General features: G+C 59.9%; 3 protein-coding genes across 3 annotated transcripts; 1 reads left to right on the forward strand and 2 right to left on the reverse strand.

The window, feature by feature from the left end:
• Positions 1–1,431: 1,431 nt before the first annotated feature.
• NLRP6 (NLR family pyrin domain containing 6) lies at positions 1,432–9,779 on the reverse strand. The gene is made up of 10 exons (XM_075047171.1): positions 9,461–9,779; positions 9,194–9,217; positions 7,382–9,104; positions 6,659–6,748; positions 6,205–6,378; positions 4,908–5,078; positions 4,496–4,666; positions 3,336–3,506; positions 2,535–2,705; positions 1,432–1,670 (listed from the first exon to the last, which is right to left on the reverse strand). The coding sequence occupies exons 1-10, from the start codon at positions 9,777–9,779 to the stop codon at positions 1,580–1,582; spliced, it is 3,105 nt and encodes a 1,034-aa protein (XP_074903272.1). The 3' UTR covers positions 1,432–1,579.
• A 6,283-nt stretch (positions 9,780–16,062) lies between these two features.
• Positions 16,063–17,068, forward strand: LRRC55 (leucine rich repeat containing 55). The gene is made up of 2 exons (XM_075047173.1): positions 16,063–16,681; positions 16,784–17,068. The coding sequence occupies exons 1-2, from the start codon at positions 16,063–16,065 to the stop codon at positions 17,017–17,019; spliced, it is 855 nt and encodes a 284-aa protein (XP_074903274.1). The 3' UTR covers positions 17,020–17,068.
• Positions 17,069–23,943: 6,875 nt separating this feature from the next.
• APLNR (apelin receptor) lies at positions 23,944–25,353 on the reverse strand. Its single transcript, XM_075047172.1, has one exon. It carries the CDS (start codon positions 25,295–25,297, stop codon positions 24,185–24,187), a length of 1,113 nt encoding a protein of 370 aa, XP_074903273.1. The 5' UTR covers positions 25,298–25,353; the 3' UTR covers positions 23,944–24,184.
• Positions 25,354–26,177: the final 824 nt, after the last annotated feature.

A 26,177-nucleotide genomic window follows, 5' to 3' on the forward strand; every position in this document is an offset into this window, starting at 1 on the left:
TCTGTTGCCCATTTCTCCAGGCTCTCTTGGGCTATTTCAGGCTCCCCTGGTGTCCTCAGGCTCCCCTGAGCACACTCTGGCTGCTCCCTGCCAGCTGGCATCTGTCCCTCATGATAATCCTCAAATTACCTTGTTAGACGTCGCCAAGGAAGGAGGCAATGATTTCTGGACCTGGCAGAGGATGGGACCTGGAGGTCAGGCTTTCCTCTGGAGCTGGCTAGAGGTGCCTGGCTGCAGGAGGATCAAGGTTTTACTGGCAGGAGGCAATGGGGGCAGTCAGTCAGCATCAAGCTTGGGGACGAACAGGTTTTGTTTCAGCCCTGCGCTGGTGCAAGAAGCACCCATCAACCACAGGCTTGATGTTCTGGTGATGAGAAGGAAGTTCCCAGGAGGGCCCCTGCCAAAACCGCCAGCTATTGCCAGAGCGTTTCCAGGACAGGCAATCAACAAAAGCCACGAAGCAATTTTGGAGGATGTGAAATTGGCTGGGCCGAGAAGTCGGCGGAGCCCTGCCAGGCTGTGAAGGGACCTGGGAGGTCTGGTCCCCTGTGCAGCCCCAGTTCGGGCATCGGGCTGGTGCCACTGGCTGGAGGGTGGGAGCTGGCACTGTCACCTCTCCTTCCCTGTATTCCTGGTTCCTGGGGAGGAGAGCTGCTGGTCCCACTGCCTGCAGGGCTCTGACGAGGGCTGAGCGGGACCAGGCTCTGGGGACAGAGTGTGGTCCCAGGTGTCACCTCAGCAGACACGGGGATCTGGAGCTCAGGATTGGGGCTGAGAGCCAGAACTGGGTCACGGGGTAGGAAAAGAAGTATCGTTCTTACCCATGGTGAGAGCTGTGCTGGTCCCCAGAGTGACCGGGAAGTTTAAACAGATTTGGGCTTCGTTAATCCAACTCTCTGCTCGGCTGCATAGTGGTGCTCCCAATAACGGGAGAGAAACCAGACCATGGGCCTGGACAGCATCCCTGGTGACTGCCTGGACCCTGGGGGAGGTCCTGGGCCATTGCTGTGGACACAGGAACAAATGGAAACGTCACAGCATGAAGAGATTTCTGGGAGGTGATCTTTATTTCACATGGGTATAACACAAGCATTCTTCACAATAAATACATGGCCAAAAAGGAGAGGGAGAAGACCTTCTTGGAAAGTACAGGATCAGGCAGAAATACAGAAACCCTCATCAATATACAAATCACAGTGAATGAACCATGGGTAGTGGTGTGTTTTGGGCACTCCCAGCAGTGGGGACCAAACACTGAAGTTTCAGATTCATCCATTGCCTCATGCTGGTTTCCCACAGCCTCAGCCCTGCTCCTTCCCGCCCACCCAGGACCTTGGAGCAGGTCATCTCTGGACCTGTAATGCACGAACACATCTCAGCTCCAGGTGGTAATTCCTGCACTCCTCAGGAAGATCAACCAGAGCCCGGCCATTCCTGTTGGAAGGTGCTTTCAGCACTAAAAGGACCTCTCATAAATAGAGGAAACATCTCCCAGACCCCTCACCCCCTCTTAACGCATGTGCAAGCTCTGTCAGTAAGCTGCCAGAGCAGAGCCCCTCGCTGGAACGAGTCCTGCTTGTCAGACGTATTGTATATTCAGGTTGGGGTTTACGTCTTTGAGAGCAGCCAGCTTCTGTAACGTCTCTTCGTTTAATCCAGATTTCTTCAGCCTTTGGAGAGGAGAAGGAAAGAGGTTAAATCCACCCACGCTATTGACTGTTGGCCATGATTTTGCACAGCCAAAAAAAAGGACAAAAAGCAGCCAGCGTGGGGGGGTTCTGGTGTTGTCTGGCCCCTGTCCTAGCCAGCTTTTTCTGCTTCAGCAAGCAGAGAGCGTGGGGGAGACTGAGGCTAGGGCTGGTCCATGGAGCTCTCTCCATTGGGTAACCACAGCTCCACCAAGGCACTGGGCACCCCCCAGGGTCCTGCCGTGGCAGCCAGAGTTGGGCTCCATGGTCGCAGCATTTACTTAGCTGGCTCAAGGCAACCCCTGCATTGGCTCTGCCCACCACACTGGGCAAGGAGTTGGCATCATCAGGGCCAGTCTCAGGGCAGGAAAGGTGCCGTCACATGGAGCATCCATCTCTGCTGCCTGCTTTGGGGCTGATGAAACACGTCATCCCCCCCAGTTTTGTGCATTAGTAGCGTGTCCCGAGACATCACCGGCTGCTTTAGGAAGGCAGTAGGTCTCATCACGCTAATTCCAGAAGTGAGCAGCTGGTAGAGCTGTGGGGGGGCAGCAGGGCAGCTGCCTGCTAGCTGGCAGGAGGCAGAGCCAGCTCCGGCTGCCATGCGGTGCTCTCCAGATTGAGCCACCCAGCACCTTGCCGTCCCAGGATGCCTTCAGAGAAGGGCACCAGGAGCAGCCATAGCTTCACAGAAAACACACTCCCACCTCACAGGGCAGGCTGGGAGCTGTGGCATGAGGAGGCTCACGTCACGCTTGGTCTGTCCCAGTTCCTGCGGGGAGCAGCCCCGTGGCCGGAGGAGCACTACAGCCAGGGCAATGCCCAGAGGAGCCAAAAGTCCCTTACCAAAGTCTCTGCAAGAAGCTGGTGGGATGCCTGAGCGTCTCGCACAGCAGCTGCACACAGCCATCTCCCAGGTCATTCTCGCTCAGGTCCAGATGCTCCAAGCTCCGGCTGGTGCTGAGCACGGCGCAGAGGTCCTCACAGCAGGCACCGGTGAGTTGGCACTGCCACAGACTGCCAGGGAGGCGTTTGGAGAAAGGAGACATTTGGACATTTCATGCACAGTCCTTCAGAGCCAGAAACCTTGCCTGTGCTGCCTACTCAGCCAGCCCAGGTCCTCTGGATGCCTGGAAATAGCTTCCAGGGAGGACTGGCTCCAAAGCCTTCCTCTGGGCATCTTGTGAGGTGTCTGGGAACATCCCTTCAGACAGGCACAGGCAGGACTGGGCTTCCTCTTGACTGGGGTACCCCTTGATTGTTTCTCACAACCACAAAATAGGATTGGGGTGGTCTTTAAGGAGGAAACGACTATATACGTGCACCTGAAGTATGCTGGTGGATGGAATAGCTGCAGCTGGGGCAGTTAGCATACTGCTGCTTTGCCTGGGAGAGCTTTTAAATCCTAGTCATCTCATCTGGGTGATGGTAAATAATCTCATATAGCTAATAAAGAAATAATTTTATATTTTTAAGCTGTTAGCACCCTGCCTATTGAAGCTCTTGGCACCCACCTGAAGGTGCTCAAACTGCCCTGGCAAGGGATGGTGACCAGCCACAGGGAGACTCATCAGGGGAGCACAGGTGAGTGGCAGATCCCTGCAGAGAGCATCTTCCCAGCCCCAGCAGCCCCCAGGAGCCCCTCACCTCAGTATCTGCAGCCGGCAGGCAGGATCCCGCAGGCCCTCGCACAGCCGCCGCACACCTCCGTCCCCCAGCTCGTTGGCCCCCAGGTGCAGCTCCGTCAGGCTGGGGCTGGCAGCGAGCACCACAGCGAGAGCCCCGCAGCTCGCCTCTGTCAGCCGGCACTGCCACAGCCTGCACGGGGGACGGGCAGAGGAGAGGGGCATCGTCATGGCTGCTCTGGCAGCCCATCAGCCCAGCTGCCCGCTGATCTGTGGGGACAGTGCCCACTGCACCCATCCACACTGACGGCACCTTTGCCCCAGGGCTGACAGGGAGGAGAATATCTCCACAGAGAGAAACTGGCCCTGCTCACAAGGTACCTCGCTTCTGTATTTCCTCCCAAATCTTGTAGGTTTTTCCTCTTTGACTCTTGTACTTACAGGTGTGAGCAGCACCCTGAAGGCACTGGCTAGTGGCGAGGGTTTTCTCAGGTCCTTCAGGACCTAGAAGCTGCCACCTGCCCCAGCAGAGCCCCATCTCCTATCCAGGGGCACTACAGCCCCCCTCCCCTTGGCTCAGCATCACTACTGGAGCTCAGGAGTGTAAAACCGCTGCCGGACTGAAGAGCTGCATCACCCCTCTCCCTCCTCTCTATCCCCAACACAGTTCAAAGCAAAGGTGCTGCTCACCACCCCCAGTTAGCTACCCTGCCTTCAGTGCCTCCACCAGCCCAGCTCAGACTCCTTTTCCCGGGGGTCTGTGCAGGTGGGGGGATGTTGCCTGAGCCCTGGGAAATGCCACCGACTCCAATTTTACCACTCTTGCTGTGCGGCCCCTCTGCAGCCTGTTCTCCTGCCTGGCTTTCTGCTACCTGTGCTCACAGGATGGCTGAGATGCAGCTCATTTGTAGCTCCAACGGAAAAGTGGGTAAGAAGCGCAAGTTTAAAAGCAGATGGGAAAACCAGAGCTGTCTCAGTGGTGGTGGCCCTGGTGAAAGATGGCACGTCACCTTTGCCCTGCAGGTCTTAGGAGGGCAGCCAGCGTGGTGCTGCACAGCCCAGGAGCACATTACATCCTCTGAGCGCTAGACAGCAATCGCTTTCTATTTTTGACTTGCAGACATCCCGCTTGTAGAGGGTCCTGGTGCCCACCCAGCGATGTCCCCCCCGGGAACCCCTCACCTCAGCATCTGCAGCCGGCAGGCAGGATCCCGCAGGCCCTCGCACAGCCGCCACACACCTCTGTCCCCCAGCTCGTTGGCCCCCAGGTGCAGCTCCGTCAGGCTGGGGCTGGCAGCGAGCACCGCAGCGAGAGCCCCGCAGCTTGCCTCTGTCAGCCGGCACTGCCACAGCCTGCACGGGGGACAGTACCGAGGCTAAGCTGGTCTCGACCCCCTGGCAGCCACTTCTCTCTGAAAATCACCCGCTGCTTTTTGAGCCCAGGGTTGTCGTCAGGCTGTTTAATTAGCAGTGCTCAGGGGGAGCGACGTGGCGCAGCAGGGGCAGAGCAGCACCCTGCACACCCGGCCACAGTGACCCCCCAAAAGGCGCCCACCAGGAACAAAGCAGGACCCACCAGCCCGACGCCCATTACCAGAGCTTTTGCATGCTGCAGCCGGGTCTTGCTAGTGCCCCGCACAGCTCCCGCATGCCGCTGTCCTCCAAGGGATTGTCGCTCAGGTCCAGCTGCACCAGGCTGGACGTGGTGCCCAGCATGGCAGCGAGGTCCTTGCAGCCGGTGGCCGTGAGGTTGCAGCAGCCCAACCTGGGGGAGAGACAGCGGTGAGGCTGCCCGCCCGCTAGCACTTCGGCCCTCCTTTCCATCGCCCCAGGTCAGAGGAGACCTGGCCGGTGTCCCCTGCCTTGGTCCAGGCATGGACATAGCTCCTGCAGCGGCTTTGGGGACACTGTGTTGGAAAAGAGAGGGGAGCATCTCACCGCCCTCTCCCCATCCCTCTCCCAAAGCTGGTGTGCCTGTACTGGTGTTCACTGGTGTTTCCTTGTTTGGCATCCCTGGGCGCAGTGAGGCTGAGAGCAGCTCAAACATTCTCCAGAGTGCAAAACAGAACCCAAATCTGCAGACTCTAAGGGACAAAAATGCCAAAGTGCAGCCACGAGACAGTACCCGGCAGCAATGCCGCTGTGCCGGAGTGTGGGAATGGACAGGTAAGGCAACCACACAGTGTCCGCTCGACCAGGGAGTAAAGGTCTGGGGGCAAACAATTAATATTGCTTGAATGGGTGAGATTAACCTGCCTCACTTTTGAAGTCTCAGAGAGATTCCCTCTTTCAAATCTTATTGTCCAGGCTGAATCTATACCGGGGGAAATGGAAACACACACAAAAAAAAAATGGAGGGGAAAATGCAGACACCACTAAGGGATGGTTCATCCCCTTCCCAGAAACGGTCTCTGGAGTGAATCCACTTCTGCAATTACGTTTCTGCATGATGCGTGGCCAGCCCTGTCCCTGCCTGGGCACACAGGGACCCGAAAACACCTGCAGCTGCAGGGCAAGAGCCCAGGGAGAAGGTGTCTGGGGTGCACAGGCACCCACAGACAAACAAACAGCAGGCACAGTAGCACAGAGCTCTCCTCTAACTTCTCCATCTGGCCTCAGCACTGAAAATCAGTTCTCTCCCTTACTTTCCTGCAGCGTCCTAGCAGAGACTCATTCATTTAAAAATGTGGAACTAAATTATATTGATGGAAAAGGCAATAATAAAGGTCAGGCCCCTGCAACAAGTAGGTCTGCAATGCCTCAAGCTATCTTTGGCAACAGCAGCATTGGTAAATGGACCTTTCTCTTTTCTTTTTTTCTCCCTCTTCCAGGCTCACAAAGAGAAGAGACAAATGGTCCTCCAGCCTCCTGGAGCTCACAACGTCCCTTACCGCATTGTCTGCAGCTGGCAGGCGCCACGTCTCAGCCCCTCACACAGCAGCTTCACGCCACCGTCCCTCAGTTCTTCGTTCCCAGCCAGGTCCAGCTCCGTCAGGGTGGGATTTACGCTGAGAACGGAGGCCAGAGCCGCGCAGCAGGCACTTGTGAGCTGACACCGATCAAACCTGCAAGAGAGATGCAGAGAGGAGCCACGGGGCTCGGCGCAGCTGCCCTGCTGCATGGACACACCGACCAACCTCTCGCTGAGATAGCCACCACTGATGACATCCACAAACTGGACTGGTCTTCACGGATGGCCTCCCAGGAGCAGGACAGCAGCCCATCCCACCGTGCAGTGAGCCATGGTGGCACGTAGTCATCCTCCCCATGCAGCAAGGAGACCCAGCCAGGCTGGCTGTGGTTTACTTGTTTTCCCATTTCACCCGGCTGAGAAGAGCAATATACCTTAACATCTTTAATTTACAGCCTGATTCTTCCAATGCTTGACAAAGCAGGTAGATGGGTGACTGCTTCCCCTCCTCTTGCTGTTTTTCCCTGAAAAGAAAGAAGAGATGCATCCTATTCCTATTCCTCTCCTACTCCTAGTCTATTCCTATCCTAGTCAATTCCTTTCCTATGCTGTACCCATTCCTATCCTATCCCTATCCTATCCCTGTTCCTATCCTATCCTATTCTATTCCTGTTCTGTTCTGTTCTATTCTATTCTGTAGGGTTCGGCGTTCGGAAGATTTTGCAATGTCACGGAAAGTTAGAGGGTTCATCGCAGCCTTGTGATGTACCTGTAATCCCGCCTCCCCTTGTTAGTATAAAAGGAATTAACTGCGCAATAAAAGCCGGAAGTTGGCGCTCACACTGTGTGTGTTATCTGTCTCTTTCCCTGGTCCGGGCCAACCAGTGATCTAAGTGTGGCACCTTGATATGTAGCGAACGCTACACTATTCTATCCTACTCCTAATCCTAGTCCTATTCCTAAACTATTCCTATTTCTGTCCCTATTCCAGTATGCTCCTTGCCCGCCGGCTGTGTCCCTAGGTCACCCCTGTAGCCCCTTGCCAATGTGCCTGGCGTGGCGGGAGGACCAGCCTTGCTGCAGGCTCCTCCGCAGAGTCATCACAGCTCTTTCGGTTCTAAGGGATTCGCCACTTTGCGGCTTGGGACCTTACGCACCGATACGCCTGCTTGGCCGGCTGTGGGCCCACAGAGTCCTCGGGGTCGTCCCACAGAAAGGAGCAGTGCCCCAGGTCAAGTGACTCCAGCTTGGGGAAGTGTTTTATGCTGAAGGAAAGGACCAGCTGATCAAAGCGGTTAAGGTTGAGCCCTCGTAGGTACACGCCCGTGAAAGGATCCAAGGCAGCCGCCACAAAACGCTTGTCCTGGAGCTCGTACAGACAGTGGCAGACCTCCAGCTCACGGATCACTGCCGTCTCCTGCATCAGAAGAGCTAGGGCTGTTTTCTGGCTGTTTTGAAGCCATGCCAGCAATTCCTGTGTAATCCTCGGTGTGATTTTACACCCCATCTCCTCCTCCAGCTCCCTCCTGTGTTCCTCATTTAAGAGCCCGAAGAGGAACCGCACGGTTAGCATGAAGTAGTTCCTGGAGTTGCCGTAGCTCTCCAGCAGCTCCTTCACGCCCCTGCTGGGACCAGCGGGGAGGTCCTGTGCCTCCCCTTCATCTTCTAGCAGGTAGAACAGCGCCGCAAAAAACTCCTGGAAGCTGAGGTGGATGAAGCTGTAGGTGCTGACGCAGGAGATGTCCTTCTGGAAGAGATGCTCGTTGAGGAGGAGCGGGAGGGCTTCTAGCTGGTCCAGTGCATAGCCCTGCACCTCCTTCTCCTCGAAGAGGACCTTCTGCTTCCAGATGCCATCAGCTGCCAGGCAGCACAGCTTTCTGAGCACCCTGGGCATGCCTTGCTTCAGCTGGCTGCTCAGAGACCGGAGCAGGGCAGAAAGGTAAAGGATGTAGATCCTTGTCGTTGTCTTCAGGCTTTGGGCGAGACCCCCGGTGCGGCCGAGCTGCTGCTTCATGACAGTGCAGACGATCCAGCACACGATGGGCACCAGGCACATGGTGAAGAGTGTCTCGTTCCCTCTGACGAACTGGAAGGCGGCAGCTGCCTGCTCCGCATTATCAAAAAACTTGTGGAAATACTCCTTCCTCTCTGCCTCCGAAAATCCCAGGATTTCGGCATAGCGCTCACACTCCAGGCACTTGCCCAGTTTCTGCAGGGCAGCCGGCCTCGTGGTGATGAGCAGGGAGCATTCGGGCAGGAGCATCCTGCGGAAAAGGCTGCTCAGGATGATTTCCACTGGCCTCTCCTCCTGGAGCTGGAAGCACAGCTTGGATTTGGGCAGGTCGAAGGAAAAGCGGAACTCATCAAAGCCATCAATCACAAAGAGGAGCCTCTCTTGCTGCCTCAGTATCTCGTCAAGTGGCGGAGAGCTGCCAGGATAGCACTGGGTGATGAGGTTGGCCACGCTGGCTGGGCTGGTGAGGAGATTGCCCTCCCGGCAGTGGATGTAGAAGACGTAGTCAAACTCCACAAACATCTTGTTGGACGCCCAGTCCAGCATGATCTTCCTGGCTGTCATCGTCTTGCCCACACCTGCAGCTCCCAGGAGCACGACCACCTTGGGGGTCCAGCCATCGGGGCCGGGCTTGAAGAGGTCGCTGACAGCGATGGAGGAACTGGCTTGCTCTTTCATGATCTCTGCGTGCCTCCGTCCCATGGCCATGATCTCGTGCTCCCGTTGCTCTTCGTCACGGTGCTTGTTGACGATCACCAGCTTTGAGTACCTGGCGTTCAGGCTCACGTCATCACCCATCCGGGCATTTTGGTCCTTTATGCGGCTGTATGCCTGGCGTATGGCTTTTTTGTAATTCCTCTGGTAATCTGGAAGGGCAGGAGGCCACCTCACACGTCTGCGGAGTGTGGGGCGAGCGGCGGCAGAGCCCCCCGCGCTTCTCCCCACTGGCGCCTACCTGATGATGATGAACCCCGCAGGGCTGGAAGAGAAAGTGGTGTTAGTGGGCAGCACCACTGAGCACCCAACACCCCCAAAGCCTCTTCCATCACTTCATCCCTGGAGGAGCCCCCTGCACCCTACCACAGGGACCCCCAACCCACCACCCTTTCCGTAGCATCCTCATGGCTCCAAACATGGACTCTTGCAGACACAACCCCCAGAACATGGTGCCTGGGACCCCACAGGATTCTGTAGTCGCTGGGGAGTCGCTCAGCCTTCCCACCTTTCTCTCTGCTTTCCCGGAGCCGGGCAGCAGCGTTGCGGAGCTGGATGCGCTCAAAGACGGCTATCGCCACATCCAGGGCGTCCTCCCCACCGTAGAAATCCAACATGAGGTTCTTTGTATCTGTCCTGTCGGCCTTCTCCAGCCGCCCCCAGGGAATGCAGGTCCTGCCCCGCAGGTCTCCATGTGCCAGCGCATCCCGAAATTTTTTAAAGTCCAGCTCGGAGAGGTCTTCCAGGGCCCAGAGCAGCAGCTCCCCAGCAGTGCCCTGGGAGCTGTCTCTGCTTGGGGCGCAGTGCCTGCTGCCACGCAACCCCATGGGGAGAGCCCCCACACCCAGCTAACGCGTTGCCCTGTGCCTGTGATGGGGGGACAAGGTTTGGGGAAACCCTCCCGTCAGGAGCCGCCCCAGCCCCACGGCCCAGCCCCATCCCAGCCATGCTGTCTCTGCCCCGGGGGAGCCGTGCCCCCTGCTCCCCCGCAGCCTCATCCACCCTGCTCCACTCCCCCGGGGCTGGGGCTGTGGGGCTGGCTGTCCCCAACCAGGCACCACGGTCCTGCCTGCTGTACCGCTGCCTGCTTCCCCAGCCCAAACCATCCCCGCCAGCATGAGCGTGAGGAGCAGCAGGGCAGCAGTCCAGGGGCTTGCCACCAAAGCCTCACTAGAGCCGTGTCCCACCACGTGAGCAGTGTCCCTGCTGGGAGAGCTATGTCCTCACCAGGAGAAAAATGTCCCTGCCAGGAGAGCCATACCCCACCAAGAAAGCAGTGCCCCCACCAGCAGAGCGATGTCCCCACCAGGAAAGCAGTAGAACTACCAGGAAAACGGTGTCCCCACCAGCACAGAGATGTCCCCACCAGGAAAGCAGTGGAACTAGCAGTAAAGCAGTGTCCCCGCCAGCAGAGCAATGTCCTCACCAGGAAAGCAGTGGACCTACCAGGAGAGCAGTGTCCCTACCAGAAGAGCAATGTCCTCACCAGGAGAGTATCATCCTCAACAATAGAGCCATGTTCCCACCAGGAGAGCCACGTCCCTACCAGGAGATTGGTGTCCTCACCAGGAGAGGCATATCCCCACAAGGACATCCATGTCCCCACCAGAAGGACCACTGTCCCACCAGGGTCACAGCCAGGCAGCTGTCCCTGCTCTGGAACAAGGCTGCTTCAGCCTGTGTGGGACCCACTGTGCAGTGCCATCATGCCATCAGGATGGGTTGGCAGGGATGGCTGGAGTCCCTCATCGTACTGACAAAATGAAGCCGGTGAGCCGAGCAAGCGCTCCGGTTTCCTGTAGGGGCACAGTTTCACTTTCAAAGGGTGCCACAGTTCCTTCCCCCTCAGGTCAAGGTTCTCACACTTCATGACCTTTCTGCACCTTATTTATTTTCCCCTTTTCTTCTCTTTTCTTCTTAGCACCAGCTCCTTCCTTCTCGCACTGCAGCAGAGGGTTGTGCTGAAAGCAGGCAGACCTCAGCACCCGGCTGTGGCAGCTCGGCTGCTGTCAAGTCCTGCACAGCCTGCGACATGCCAGTCAGCCAAAACAGCCAAGGCTGGGCCCGCTGGAGGGTTGGCAGTGGCTTTGCCACTTCTTGGAATTCATCCCGCCACGGAGCTGAACATCAGTCCTGGTGTCCCAACTCCAGGGAAGGCTCTGGTCGGCTGGCCCGTCACCACATGGTGCAGGAGGCTCTGCTCTCTGCTGGGGACTTAAACAGGCAGCGGGGTCCTGCCATAGGACCAGGTCACACCACGGGCTTTTTGGTCAAACAAAACGCTTCAAAAACTCAGGCTGCCATACGGGTAACGGACCAAAAAATCTAGTGGGATCCACCAGAGCTGCTGCCGGGGGAAGGGGCAGGCTGAGGAGCAGCCCTGAAGGTGAAATTCGGGCTGAACTGGAGCTGCAATCCCCCCCTCCCAGCCATGTGCACCCTCCTGGCAATGAAAATGTGCTGTAAGCTAACAGCCATGAGCGGCTTTGTCAGAACACAGCCCATTTGCAGGGAGCCAGCCGGCAGGTCAGAGTGCCAAAACCTTCTTGGGCAAACGTGGCTGGCACTGCAGGCACGGCAGGCGGGCGGGGGTGAGGTGGCTGAGCCCCCCCGGGAAACGCTTCTGTGGCCCTGAGCTAGGTGCAGACAAAAGCACACAGGAGTGAAGCAAAAAAAACCCCCACAACCCACCTCTTTCTCAGACTGAAACTGCAAAAATGCCTCCGAAGCAACTTCACAGGAGATAACAATGTGTAGGGTGAGAAAAGAAACCGAGAGAAGGTGCTGCCCCACCTACAACCCCTGCCTGCACAACGGCACTGATGTTAATAGTGTTTGCAGAGAAAAACTGAAGTATCCCAGAGGGAAAGCTCCAACGACCCTTACTGCAGCCACGTCCTGTGCAACATGAAGACAAATCCCACAAGAGCAAAACCTGCTTAGCCGATTGCAAAGCATTTCGAAGTTGTAAGACCCCCACCTTGGCATGGATGCACCATGCTCAACTCCAAAAGCCACTTTGGGTTTCGGATTTCTGCCTCAGGCTTGTGATTACAAAGAGTGTCAGCCAAAGGAAAAATCTGTCTTGGATGGAGAGAGACCCAAATTGATGTCAAACCAAGCCCTGTTGCTGCCAGGATCCTGGTGCATTCCCATTTGCCTGAGTTTTACCCATCTTACGGTGATGGCATTCAGGCTCGGTTAAATTAGCGCAAACTCATTAATAGTTGTGGAGCTTCCCCCCCCCCCCCCCAAAAAAAATGTTAAGAACCTGTCTAATATATTGAGAGTGATGCTGGGGAAACTTAAAGCCAGTCTGCTCGATGCTTATTGCTTAAATATCGGTGGCGCAGAATCTGGACACATCGTGGGTGCAGCAAGGTTTCTCGGGGTGGACGGGTGCTCGCCCTGCTTAGTGCTCTGCCCGGCAGCACCTGGAAGGGACTTCTTGCCCCCAGACCCAGGCTGCAGCAGCATGCGGATGCGGGGCCACGCGGTGTTTCACCGGCTCCTCGGTGCAGCCACGGCTCGTGGCTCTCACCGCCTGCCCTTCCTGTGAACTTCCTCCTCTCTGGGGGAAACGGCTGTGGTTTGACGGGTGCCGCTCCCACCGCTGTGGGGATGGGGCCTGGCTGGCAGCCTGAAATGAAACCGCTTCATCCCTCGCTGCAACCCCAGCCACGCCGCCGGCCGACCTTGGTCCTCTGGCAAAAGCTTGTGGCTGGAGAAACCCGTGGGCACGCTGGGCGGTGGGGGCCAGGAGAGGACTCGTGATGTGCCCAAGCCCTCCTCCTCCAGCTCTCCCCGTTGCTCCCTGGCATGGGAAGATGTATGGCCACCAGCACCACCCGCAGCCCCCTTTCGTGGCCCGGTGGTGGCAGTGGAGGCGGATACGGTAAACCTTATTTACTTTTGGGGGGCCAGAGGTGCTGTGAGAGCCCACGCCAGGAGCCAGGAGGATGCTGCGGCAAGCCCCACAGCTGGGCCATGTGTCCTGCCACCGTCTCAGGCTGCAAACCAAGAGCTGTGCTGCCGGTTGACATGCCAAGGAGGCTGGGCGAGCTCCTGTTTGTGACCGACAGCTTTGACCACCCTTCAAAAGAAGAGATGTAACCATTCCTCTCCTCCTCTCCAAAGCTCGAATGCATACGGATTAAACAAAGGGGGCTATCAGATGCTGCCTGCCCTGACAGAGATAAAGCCCTGAATATAAGGCAGATTTATCGAGCCAGGCTCCCTGGAGCCATCCCAGGCTCCTGGGGACTGGGGTGACCCCAGCTGTGGGCAAGCAGGGCCAAGCCTCGGAGAGCTGGCTGTGGGAGAGGGGCCTGCCTTACTGCCAACGCCTTCCCCAAAAAGGGGAGGGGGGGGAATTGGAAAGGGGGGCTAGAAGCAAGCTGGGAGCGATCATCCAAAAAGCTAGTGCTCTCCCGCCTGTGGTTTTGTCCCAGAAACGCTGTTTCGATGGGGCTGGGCTCTCACCGGGGGGCTCCGTGGGTGAGCTGATGGAGGGCAGCCTTCCCACCCCGAAGGTGAGCATCCTAACCCTGGCTCCAGCGGAGCGGGTGGCAGCTCCGTCATGGACGCTTCCCAGCCGCCGTGGCGGTGTCCCCATGGCTGTGACCACAGGGGGTTCGGTGAGGGGGCCACGAGCCAAGCTCTGCTGTGCCACTTGGCCCCGAGGGCCGTTGCGAACAAGCCCCGGTTGGGGTAATTTGCTCGTTTATTTGCTGCCAACGTAGCCCAAAACATGGGGGGGGGGGGGGGGGGGGGTGGTGGAAAAAACTTGGCGCTAATAGATGCTGGGAAGAGATCTGCAGCCAGGCTTGGGTCTTATCTCTAATTATGTGTCTGTCTAAGCTGCAGCTGGCTCCTGGGATGTCTGGGTGTATTTGGCTCCCGGAGTTTCCCTTGAAGCCTGCTGGGAGCCTGGGCTATGAGCAGCGCCAATTAATACCCACCACGGGGAGAGGCGGCTGCACGCCATCAGGCTGCAAGCCGCCGCGACGAGGAGGAGCCGTCCTGCGGGACATGGGGAGCAAACAGCCCCCGGCCGATGCCGCTGAAATAGTGGGATCGGGCCGGTGGTTTCAGATGGGAAAAGGAGCAACTCTATGAAAACAGTAGGAGAAAATTAAAACAAGGAAACCCCCTGCCCTGAATGCAGGCAGGTTGGGTTTTGAAAGTGCCTCCTTCCCAAAAATGCCATAGCTGTGGTGTTGCAATGTTTCCAGAGCAAAACATGGGCACCCTTGTGATCTGAAACAGCTGTTTTCATGGTAAAAAGCCAGCCACCGGGAGGAAGGCAGCTCACTAAAACCCACTTTGTCCCCGCCCCATCCAAAAGGAGAAGGGAAACAGAATTTTTCAGCTCGCGTGGAGCAAAACAATCAGCGTCAACCTGAGGCATTTTCCAGGTCTACGAGCAGGGAAAAAAAAAAAAAAACAACCCACGTTTCAGCTTATAGCAAGCTGGAGGGGGGGTTGTGTGCCGGGTTAGGTAGGCTTTTAAATGGAAATGCAGCCGTCCCTGCTGCAGCCACCACCGCTGCAACCCCCCTGGGCCAGTGGGTCCCTGCGGCCTGAGTACATTGGGGTGACAACAGTCGGGTAACGTCACTCCCGGTTTGATCCAGGATGCCTTATTTTTTCCCTCTGCCGCTACGTAATTTGTTTCTGTTTTCAGAGGCCGGGAAACCCTGATTCACCCTATCCCACGGGGGACGCTTCCCAGTGCTGGGAGGTGCGGGGACGGCTGGGGACCAGCTGAGCCTGTGGCGGGGGAGCAGGAGGCCACCCCTCTTCCCGCTCCGTCCCACCTGGATGCCTCGGCCATTTGGGTGCAGGTCCCCCCCACCCCCGGCTGGGGTGTCCCCGGGGCGGGGGCATTTCTACCCTCCGCTGTCTCCGTCGCTCCGGCAGCTCTGCATCCCGCTCTCCTGTTGCTCAGAGATGTGGAGGCAGTTGCTAAGAGACACCGAAACGTCAGTATCTGGCCCTCAAGGAAAAAAAGAGAAAAAAAAAAAAAAGAGAGACAGAGAAAGAGAGAGACAAGGGAGGACGAGGAGGAGGAGGGGAGGAAGGAGGTGGGGAAAGACCTGCTCCCATTGCCAGGCTCGGCAGCAGCCTTGGCCGCGGCTGCAGGAGCTGCTCTCCCAACTTGGTGGCCACGGGGGCGAGGGCGGCCGCCCGGGGACCCCCGCCTCACCGCCCAGGCCCAGCGGCCCTGGGGATCCGAGCCCCTGCTCATCCCCTGGCCGGCGTGAGTACCCCGGGGGACCCCCGGCACCGCCAGAGGGATCGGGGGGCCTGTGGAGAAGGGGGTGGCCAGGGTGGCGGAGTCCGTCGTTCCCCCCGCAGGAAGATGGGGCGGTGGGGAGAGGACGGAGCCGAGGAGGGCACGGGCGAGGGAGGAAGGAGCGAAGATGGCCAGGCGGCGGGGGGTGAGAGCAGGCCGGGGGGGGACCCCGCGTGGGTGCCGGGGAGGGGGTTATCCCCACAGGAGACGGGTGGGGAGGGCGTCCCTGGCACCAGGCTGAGATGGCGGCGGCGGGGGGCCGGCAGGGAGGCTGGGGAGCGGGCACCCCCCGGCTCTGGCCAGCACCGGCCAGGATGAGCTGACCAAGGTCAGGAGGGTAGGGGGGCTCGCTCTTGGCTGAAATCCCCGGGTGGGGGGGGCTCGGGGGAGCGGAGTGGCCCCTGGCACGGGGGTGCACGAGGCGGGTGCGGGTGCCCCACACGGCCGCCCTGGGCTGCGGAGCCACGGCCCCCCCAGCAGGGCGTGTGGCTAGCACGGCTTTCTCCTGCCCCTCTCCCTCGCAGGCGGCTGAAAACGGCCGGACGCCGGCCCCACCGGTGCCCCGGGGCTCGCAGACCGCTGTGCCCCCGGGGGGGGAATTTAGCGTGCCCCCCGAATGCCACCGGGAAGCCCGCAGCATCTCGCCGCTAGCTCGGAGCCCGGCCCCGCTCCCGAACGCCGCCGCCGGCAGCCCTCGGCGTGAGCGGGCGGGTGGCCCTTTCCCCGTGGCGGGATGGCCCCCGCCGCCCCGTGAGGGTCCAGGCCTCCCCGCCGGCGCCCGCCGGGTGGGGGTTCGCCGCCGCCTCCCCGCCATGCTGCTGGGCCCCTGGCTGGTGGCGGCGGCGGCGGCGGCGGCGGTAGCGGCGGGCGCCGGGGCGGGCTGCCCGGTGCTGTGCACGTGCCGCGGGCAGGCGGTGGACTGCAGCGGGCAGCGGCTCTTCTCGGTGCCCCCCGAGCTGCCGCTCGACACCGGCAACCTCAGCCTGGCCCACAACCGCATCGCCAGCATCCCGCCGGGATACCTGGCCTGCTACGGCCAGCTGCGGGCCCTCGACCTGCGCAACAACTCGCTGGTGGCCCTGCCGGCCGGGCTCTTTCTGGGGGCTCGCCGGCTGGCCCACCTCGACCTCAGCTACAACAACTTCAGCCTGGTGGCGGCCGACATGTTCCTGGAGGCCAGCGGGCTGCTGCGCCTCGACCTCAGCCACAACCCCGGCCTGCGGCGGGTGCACCCCCAGGCTTTTCGGGGGCTGGCCCAGCTGCGGGAGCTGGATCTCAGCTACGGGGGGCTGTCAGCCATCAGCCTCGACGCCCTGGAGGGGCTGCCAGGGCTGGTGGGCCTCCGCCTGGGAGGCAACCCCTGGGTGTGCGGCTGCGCCATGGAGCCCTTCCTCAAATGGCTGCGGGGACGCATCCAGCGCTGCGCGTCGGGTAGGTGCCGCCCGTCGCCCCCCCCCAGACCCCGCCGCCCGCCCCGGGTCTCGGGGTCCCGGCAACCGGCCCTGACACCGCTCCCCCCTCCCGCCCCGGCAGATTCGCAGCTGGCTGAGTGCCGGGCCCCCCCCGAGGTGGCGGGCGCCCCCCTGCTCTCCCTGACGGAGGAGAGCTTCCAGGCCTGCCACCTCACGCTGACGCTGGACGACTATCTCTTCATCGCCTTCGTCGGCTTCGTCGTCTCCATCGCCTCGGTGGCCACCAACTTCCTGCTGGGCATCACCGCCAACTGCTGCCACCGCTGGAGCAAGGCCAGCGAGGACGAGGACGTTTAGGTACCGCCACCGCCATTGCCGACGTCCCCCCAGCCCGGCCGCCCCGGCAGGGACGCCTGACTGTGCCTTGTCCTCGTCCCCTCCCGCCGCTCCCCCGTGCCAGGGTGGCCCTCGAGACAAGACGCTGGCCCAGCTGCGGTGGGGGAGACCGGGAGACGGATCCTCTTCCTTTTGCCCCAGAACAGGGAGGTTTTGCCCCAAAACGGGGAGGTTTTGCCCCAGCAAGCACCCTTCAGGATTGCCCCTCCCCAGCACCATGAGCTTGGACCACCCCCCCCACCCCAGTTCCTGCTACCCAGGGTCGGTGGAGGCAGCGGCACAGGGTCCCACGGGAGCCTCTGCGCGGTGCCGGTCGGTGGAGGCCGGGGGCTCCAGCTGGGGAGCAGCCCCCCCCGCGTGGGGGGGAGAGAGAGAGAGACCCCCCAAAAGCAGCGTGCGTGTGCTTTGGGGGATGCCGGCCCTGGGGGAAAACCAAGGAAATCCCCGCTTTCAGCCCGAAAGCAGCATCGGTGGAGCCCCTCCCTGAATCCTGCCCACGCTCTCCAGCCTCCCCGAAAAGCCGGGGGGGGGGGGGGGGGGGGGGGCCAAGCCCAGGACCCCGTGCCAGCACCCAGCTCAGCACCACTGCTCCTGTGGGAGGGACCTGGGGGATGCCTGCGCCTTGCCGGTGACACCGGGCTGTGCTGGGACAGCACCAGGGCCATCGTGCCTGGCGGTGGGCCAAGCTGCCAGCATCTGCCGGGGACAGCTTTCCCAGCCACGTTTTGGTCCTTGCCTTTCTCTTCCAAAGTCTCGCACAGGTTCGGGGTCCAAACAGGGCACTGAGCATCGCCCAGTGGCTGGGGGACCCCATCGCCTCGACCCTGCTTGCCGACGTGGGAAGGTTGGGAGGCAAAAGGAACACCAAAAAAAAAACCGACAAAAAAGAAAAAAAAAGAAAAAAAAAAAAAAAAAGCAAGCCAACGACCCCTCTGTCTGGCCGGGGCGGCTGCCATCCCCGTGTGCGTGTTTTACATCATCTTTGTGGCCGGTCCTGCGGCCAGCGCGCGTCAGGCATGGGAGTGGGGCTTAGGGGGGCTCAGCACCTCCCAAGAAGGGTCTACCCATGAGTTGTTTTATTTTCTTACCATGTCCCCCCCTGTGTGGAGGCAGAGTGTAGATGTGGGTGCAGTTTAAAACCAAACCAACCAAAAACCGAGGAGAAAACAGGGAAAAATGAGGCAATGTGCTGGCTCGGTGATGCCACCCCCACCACTGAACATCTCCCAGGGCTGGGACCCCTGGTAGCAGCGTGGAGGCAGAAGGCTGGGTGCCCAACTCAGCATCACCCCAGTGCCGTGCCAGTGGTAAGACCCCATGGGGCCGTGGCTTTGCTCAGGCTCCCGGGCCCCTCGCCAGGTCCTGTGCTGACCCGGGGGGAGGTGGGTGTCCTGTCATGGGCCACCCTGAGCTGCGGTGAGGCAGGGCTGCGCCCACGGTGAGGTGGAACCCGCAGCAAGGTTGCACCCACGGTGAGCTTGCGCCGAAGGCAAGGCTGCTCCCATGGCAAGGTTGCATCCCCATCGTGGCTGCACCCCAAAGCCCCTCGCCCACAGGAGGGCAGCAGCCCCTAGCACTGTGTCCTGGGAAGGGGAATTTGGGCTCTTTTTTCTTTATTTTCTTTTTTTTTTTTTTTTTTCTTTTTGGTAAGTCTGAGACATCCCCCCAAACACCCTCTGGACACCGAGGACAAGACGCGTCCTTCCACCGGCAGTTCCTGGCCTCGCTGAGGGGCGACAGCGGAGGAAGAGCAAACACACCTCCCCAGCGCCCGGCTCTCCAGCCAGACCCATTTTCTCTCTTTCCGAAGCAAAAATGGCCTGGCCCTCGCGCTTCTCTCTGTCCCACTGCGGGGAGGGCAGGGACCTGCCTTTGGGTGCCGGATCCTGACAGCGTCTGCCCGGTAGGCACCCGTGCCAGGCCACAGGGGTGCCAGGGCCCACGATGGGTGTCCCCGCGGCATGGCCATCTCCTGTCCTGCAGCCAGCTGGGGAGCACCTGGGCATGGAGACAGCTGCCCTGCCTGCCTCCTGGCCTCTCCTTCCATTTGCCTCACCCTCTTTTTCCTTTTCTTTTTCCTTTTCTTTCTTTTTCTTTTTTATTTTTTATTTTTTATTTTTTATTTTGTTTCTCTTTGTCTTTTTATTTTGTTTCTCTTTGTCTTTTTATTTGATTGCTTCTATATCTCTTTATTCCTTTCCTTTCCTTTCCTTTCCTTTCCTTTCCTTTCCTTTCCTTTCCTTTCCTTTCCTTTCCTTTCCTTTCCTTTCCTTTCCTTTCCTTTCTTTCCATCTTATTGACTGTTTTTTCTTTTTTCTTTTCTTTTTTCTTTTCTTTTTTCTTTTCTTTTTTCTTTTCTTTTTTCTTTTCTTCTTTTCTCTTTTCCTTTCCTTTTACTCTCTTCTCTTCTCTTCTCTTCTCTTCTCTTCTCTTCTCTTCTCTTCTCTTCTCTCTCTCCTTCCCTCCTTCCCCGTTTCCCCCCTCTCCACACTACACCCAGCATGGGTGGGTGGGGAAGGCGAAGGGGGAAAAGCTGAATCCCCCCTCCCCGGTCTTTGTACGGAGCACATTTTATAACCGCGGACTTTTGTAAAACAGCGAGCACTTTTTCAGAGCCGAACCTCGACAATAAAGAGCATCAGCGCAGCCCGGCTCAGGGCCGGGGACATGCGTGTGCAGCAGGGCCACGCGTGTGCGGCGGAGACACGCGTGTGCGGGGCTGGGAAGGCGATGGCCCGCAACCTGCAGAAGGCATCAGCCGTGTTTTTCCCCTCCTGGCGCTTCCTGTTATTCCTCCGGCAGCATCTCCTAGCCCCGGCGGGGCCCAGCTGCCGGCAGCCGGGTCACCTCCGTGTCACCTCGTTCCCCGGGACCCCCCTCCCGCCCCAGGGCCGTGCGGGCAGGGGGGGAACGCGGGGGCCATTTCGACTCGCCGGAGGAGCCGAGAGGTCGGGCAGCAGCTGTGCCGCATCTGACCCGCACGGCCGGCCCCAGGGGAGCGGGCTGGGGGCAGCTGCCGGAGGGTGGCAGCCCCCGTTGCCCACCCGCTGGCCACGCGTCGGAGGGTGAGCCTGCTCAGCGCCGTCCTGCTCGCTGGCTGTCGGCACCACCCGCCGCGGCAGCTGCGGGGTGCCCGGTGCCCCCCTGCACCCCTCCTGGCACTCCCCTGCACGTCCTCCTGTACTGCTGCAGCTGGCCCGCCTGCCACAAATGTCACCCCCCCATCCCGATGTCCATCCACCCGTCCCTCCAGCTGTCCATCCATCCGTGTGTCCTTCCACCCATCCATCCACCCACCCATCCCTCCAGCCAGCCAGCCAGCCATGTGGCCTTCTACCCATCCATCCACCATCCGCTCGCCCATCCCTCCAGCCTTCCATCTGTCTGTCCATCCTTCCAGACATCCCACCATCCAGTCATCTCTCTGTACAGGCATCCATCTATCCCTTCCTCCCAACACCTGTCTATCCATCTGTCTTTCCGTCCATCCATCCATTCTCTCATCCGTCCCTCATCACCTCTCATCCCTCTATCCATGCACCCATCTTTCTCTCCCTCCCTCCCAACACCTCTGTCCGTCCGTCCATCCATCCATCCTTCCACATATTCCATCCCCACCTCCCTTCCCAAACCTCCCCCAGCCACCCGAATTTTCCCTCCACCCATCTTCTCCACCCACACCTCTTTCTCCATCCTTTCTCCTCTCTCCAGCTCCTCCCCAGCCCAGGAGGGTCACACCGGGGTGCGGGGACAACCGGACCCTTGGGGGTCCCACGCCACAGCTCTTCCCAAACCTTTCACCCCTTGGCCAGCTGAAGGCGCTTGAACCTCTGGAAACACAGGAGAGAAAAAAAAAACCCAAACTCTCTCCTTCCATTTCACCCAATTTTCTCTCTTTTACCTCCCACCTCATTATTTATAGCCTAGGCTCTGCCTCCCCAAAGCCCCCCAGCGCTTGCCACAACCACCTGAAGCATTTTCTTCACCTAACACAGGGAGAATCAGCTGCTCAAGAGGTGTCAGGGACCATATTTCGGGTGGGTTGCTCAGGGCTTGGTGTGGGGGGGACACACCAGGGCAGGGACCACCCGAAATGACACACACACACACACACCCCTGCCTTTTCCAGAAGCCGACAGCTCTCACCCCATAGTTATTTTCTTGGCTATTTCTGAGCCGTGAGGTCTGTCAAAAGTACCTCTGCGCAGCAAGGAAGCACGGCTTTGGCAAATCCATGGTTTCCCAGCACAAATCGGGAATTCCCCCTCTCCACCACGGCGCAGGGATGCGGGGTCCCCCCTCTGTTTGCTTTGGGGTGGGACGTGTGAAGGCAGCCCAGAGCGGGCTGTAAACAAGGAGGTCACTTCAAAAGGGACACCCGGGGACATCGGCCCGGCTTAGCACACCACCAAATTATTTCGGCACCCCCCCAGCTGGGATGGGGGGGGGTGTTGCACCTCCTGCTTGGCCGTTTGGTAGCTTGAAAAAGCAGCTCAGGGCTGGGAGGCTCCCTGGGGCGTGGGGGCAGCTGGCTCCTGTCCCCATCCCTGTCCCCGTCCCCGTGGGCTGTGCTGGTTCATCCATCACCCCGTATCTCCCCGCTGCAGCCCACACACACTTTTAGCTCCAACCAAAGGTCCCCGTGTGGAAGAACCTCCTGTTTTTCCAGCACCACGTCCCTGTGGCACACAATTTGGGGACATCTGGCCGTGCCCCACAGACCCCACCCAAGCCTGAACCCGCAGCGGGCTGCAGCAAACCAAAGCATCGCTTTTTCGGGATTGGGGGTCCCCAAATTCACCCCAGGGGAGCACACCCCCAGCTCCCCGGCCTTCCCAGGGTTTTCCGAGGATGCTCCCAGTTTCAGCAGGGTCCCGCTCCCCTTCCCCCCATCCCACGGTCCTCGTCTGTCCCCCCTCTATTTTCCCTCCTCATCTTTCCTCCACCGCGCTGCCGCAGGAAGGCAACACCTTCCTTATCTCCTTCCGACGGGTGGTCCGGGCCCCCGCTGCCCCTTCCCCCTCCCGGCTCTGGCCTTGTTTTTTTTCTGAAGTGTCCCTGCATTTCCCCCCAGAGACTCCTCAGCTAAACATTTCCCTCCTGGAAGGGAAAGGGAAATCTCCAAGAGGCGGATAGAAAGTCGGCGGCTCCCGTCTCCGCTGGCAGGGCGCCCTGCAGCCATTTCCGTGCCCAGCGTCGTGCCGGGGAGGAAACCGCCTTCACCAGCTCCTTGCCGAAAAACAGGGCCCCTGTCACCCCCTTCAGTGCTGGGTTATTTGGGGTTGGTGGTGGGACGGAGGGAGGGGTGGAGGGAGGGGTAGAGACATGAAGGGATGGAAGGGTAGATGGATAGAGGGAGGGAGGGAAGGGAGGATGGTGGGATGGAGGGATAGAGAGATGAAGGGATGGAAGGGTAGATGGATAGAGGGAGGGAGGGAAGGGAGGATGGTGGGATGGAGGGATAGAGAAAGGGAGGGAGAGACGGGAGGGAGTTATGGAGACAGGGGAGGATGGAGAGATGGAGGGAGGGGTAGAAGGAGGGAGGGATGGGGGAGGGATGGATGGATTGATGGATGGAGAGATGGATTGACAGATGGATTGACAGATGGACAGACGGATGAGTTGTATCAAGGGGTCTCTCCAGGGCAAGCGAGCCTGGAAGGCACCTTGAATGTAAACACCCTTCTCCCCCAAATTTCCCTTCGGGCCATGGCCCCAGATGCAGCATTTCCACCCCCACTCACCCCCAGACCTCCCTTGGCTCTTAGACAAAACCAGAGCCATGGGGAAACCGCCCCAGAAATCCCCACCCAGGGTGAAAAGAGCCACTGTAGGCTCCCACCCCTCTGTGCCGGGTGGTTTACCCAAACCACAGCCCCCACCGGCCACCTCCTCCACTTACTTCATTAAGACAAAGGACCATCCTGGAGGAGGGATGGCTCTGGCTGGGCTGGCTCCCAAAAATCAGGTGGTGGCAAGCAGGAAGGTTAATGCAGCGCCCCCCCCCCCCCCCCCCCCCCGCGACGGGAAGCTTCCCAAGGAACCCAGTAATGATCCCGCATCCTTTCCAAGCGGGAACAAAGGCTGAGGAGACAGGATAGTTCATCACGAGTAAATGAAGGATGTAAATAACAAATAGGGGGAAGATTTATTTAGAGCAAAGCCTCAGGAAGCTGCGGGGCCAGGGAGGGAAATGGGAGAGGAGCCATTTGGTGGCTCATCAAAATCCCGGGTTAGCGTGGGCTGTTGGCCTGCCCAGCACCCAAAAACCCCCCGTCCAAACCCAAATGGTCCCCTTTCCCCATTCCTCAGGTTTTGAGTATTTAATAGCATCAGCGTCCCATTTTTCACACCACAGGGGTGAGTCACCCAGGGCTTGTTCTGCCCTCAGATAAGGAGAAAAGCCTGAAAATGGGATTTGGTGGGACAGGGCGGCTGCCTGATGCAATCAGAGCTGGGGGGGGGGGGGGGGGGGGCGGATGCCCACCCCACAGCGGGACACTTGGTGGGGTTGTGCTTTTTTTTTGGTGTTAAAATAGCCACATCCCGGCGCGCTGCGATGCTTGGATGTGTTGGGATAGGAATTTTTGCATTTCCCAAAGTGTGTGCTGGGGAAGAGACCAGGGAGAGTTTGCCCCAGGCTTGAGCCCCACCGGGAGCCGGGGGGGGCTGGGGGGGTACCCAGGAGGGTATGCAGATAGCTGCAGGTTGCAGGGACACCCCATAGTGCATGCACACAACACCCTCAGCTCACACACACCCTAAAACCCAACCATATCCCCCCCAACCCTCCCTGCCGTCCCACACCGCATCCCACCCCGATCCCACTCCCTCCCCATCCCCCCAGAGGGAACTGCACACACCCTGCTCTTTTTTTAACCAAAATTCATTTATTTGTCACAAATTACAAAGCCCTGCGGGTGCTGGGGGGAGCCACCCCTGCCCGAGCCCCCCAGGGGCTCCTCCCAGGGTCTGCCCAGCCCCTGCCTCAGTTTCCCCTTCCCACGAGCGGGGCTTTCCAGAGGGAGGGTCCCCAAAGCAAGCCAGGCTCTGGGGTGAGGAGGAGGTGGTGGAGTCCCCCCAAGGAGACCAGCTCGGGGGGCACCGGGGGTGGGGCGGGGAGGGGTTAAGCACGGAAGAGCGTCTCCTGGGTGGCGGGGTCCAGCTTGCCCCCCGGGACCGGCCCCCCCTTGCCTCCGGGGGGGTGGCTGTGCCCTGAGGAGTAGCTGGCGGAGCGCTCGGACCCGGGACCGGGGGTCCGGCAGCAGAGGAGGGCGGCGCAGGCATGGCGGAAGCGGGGGTCGAAGAAGGCGTAGAGGAAGGGGTTGAGGCAGCTGTTGATGTAGGCGATGCTGGTGCAGTAGGGGTGGAGGTTGTTGAGGAAGGTGTGGAAGCTGCAGGACCACGGCAGCACCTCCAGGTCCATCAGGACGTAGAGGGTCTTGACCAGGTGGAAGGGCAACCAGCAGCCCCCGAAGGCGGCCACCAGCACCGTGATGATGGTGAGGAGGCGCTTGCGCTTGCGGGGCCCCTCGGCCCGCTCCCGGCGGAAATGGCTGGCTACGGTGCGGGCGATGAAGAAGTAGCAGGTCAGCATGACGGCAAAGGGGGCCACGAAGCCCAGGGCAGTGGAGGAGAGCCCCAGCCCCACCTCCCAGGCGCCCTCCGTCCCCGGGGCGGCCAGGCCCCCGTAGTCCATGTAGCAGGTGATCTTGCCGTCCCCCCCCAGGGCAGCTGCCCGCCGCAGCACCAAGGCTGGCAGGGCCAGCAGAGCCGCCAGCGCCCACAGGGCCACCGTGGCCACCAGCCCGCTGACCCGCGAGCGCAGCTTGGCGGTGGCCAGGGGCCGGACGATGGCCAGGTAGCGGTCGAAGCTCAGCCCCGTCAGGCAGAAGACGCTGGCGTACATGTTGACGAAGACCAGGTAGCTGCTGACCTTGCAGGCGGCCGTGCCGAAGGGCCAGTGGTAGCCCAGCCAGGCGTAGGCAGCCCACAGCGGCAGAGTGGCCACGAAGGTAAGGTCGGCGGCAGCCAGGTTGGCGATGAAGGTGTCGGCCGAGCGCCGGCGGTCCCGGCCGCCCTTGAAGACGGTCCAGAGGACCAGCCCGTTGCCCGCCGTGCCCAGCAGGAAGACCAGCAGGTAGATGGTGGGCAGCAGGGCCAGCGAGGGGCCCCACTCGGCGTACTCGCACTCTGTCTCGTTGTCCCCGTAGGCATAGGCGTCCATCGCCTCCTCCATGCCGCCAGCCGCTGGGCTTAGCTCAGCTCAGCTCATCCCGGGCTCACCGAGCTCCTCCGGCCCTCTGAGCCCGGCCCAACAAATCCCACCGCGTTACCTCCCCTTCCTCCTCCTCCTCCGCCCTCCTCCTTGATGGGACGGACAGGATGGATGGACGGGGGGGAGCCCCCGTGGGAAATTTCACAGCTCCCCCTCCACCCTCCATCTGGCTCCTTCCTGGGGGTTTACCAAGCTCTCACCCAAGTGTCAAAGCGTCAACCCCTGAGATAAGCCCTGTCCCCCCACCGCAGGGCGGCTGCCTCCTGGGGGATTGCGGTCACCCCACCGGCAGCCAGGTTCGGTGCCGCGGCTCAGGGAAGCAGCCCCGGCGGGACAGGGAGGCTGAAGAGCCGGGCACGGGTCTGCCACCCTGCGGGTCCGAATTTGCGTTTGGGATTTCACCTTTGGGGCGCTGCTTTCAGCGTTTTGCATTGGGGTGCTGCAGTTTGGGTTTTGCATTTTGCATTTTGCATTTGGCTTGTTGCATTGAGCGTTTTGCAGCAGGGTGTTGCACTTGGGTGGTTGCGTCTGGCGTTTGGCATTTGGGACTTTGCAATTGGCGTTTTGCAGTTGGCATGTTGCACTTGGGCTTTTACGTTTCGCTTCCAGGGTTTCGCATTTGCAAAGTCATGGCAGCAGGAGGGTCCCAAATTGCCGGTGCCCTATTGCAAGTAAGACATGCTGGAGAGACCTTTATGTGTTTTCCAAAAATCTGCGGAGCGGGAGCTCCGAGATACCCCCCCCCCAACCCACAAAAAGACCATTTTAAGGCATCTTTTGCTGAAGGACCAGACAGCAATGGGGAGCCCTTGCTGCATCCCAGTTCTGTGCAGGCTTTGCT

Source organism: Buteo buteo, chromosome 16, assembly GCF_964188355.1.
Source record: "Buteo buteo chromosome 16, bButBut1.hap1.1, whole genome shotgun sequence".
In the NCBI taxonomy this organism is placed as follows: domain Eukaryota; kingdom Metazoa; phylum Chordata; class Aves; order Accipitriformes; family Accipitridae; genus Buteo; species Buteo buteo.

Bases quoted from the DNA above. Each gene is read 5' to 3' on its own strand.
- NLRP6 (XM_075047171.1), bottom strand. From the start codon at position 9,779: ATGGGGTTGCGTGGCAGCAGGCACTGCGCCCCAAGCAGAGACAGCTCC. The intron at 9,105-9,193 runs GTAGGCGCCAGT...CTGCCCTTCCAG, and splicing joins GCGGGGTTCATCATCATCAG to ATTACCAGAGGAATTACAAA. The intron at 6,749-7,381 runs GTGCGTAAGGTC...CTTTCTTTTCAG, and splicing joins CCGGCCAAGCAGGCGTATCG to GGAAAAACAGCAAGAGGAGG.
- APLNR (XM_075047172.1), bottom strand. From the start codon at position 25,297: ATGGAGGAGGCGATGGACGCCTATGCCTACGGGGACAACGAGACAGAG.
- LRRC55 (XM_075047173.1), top strand. From the start codon at position 16,063: ATGCTGCTGGGCCCCTGGCTGGTGGCGGCGGCGGCGGCGGCGGCGGTA. The intron at 16,682-16,783 runs GTAGGTGCCGCC...CCGCCCCGGCAG, and splicing joins CATCCAGCGCTGCGCGTCGG to ATTCGCAGCTGGCTGAGTGC.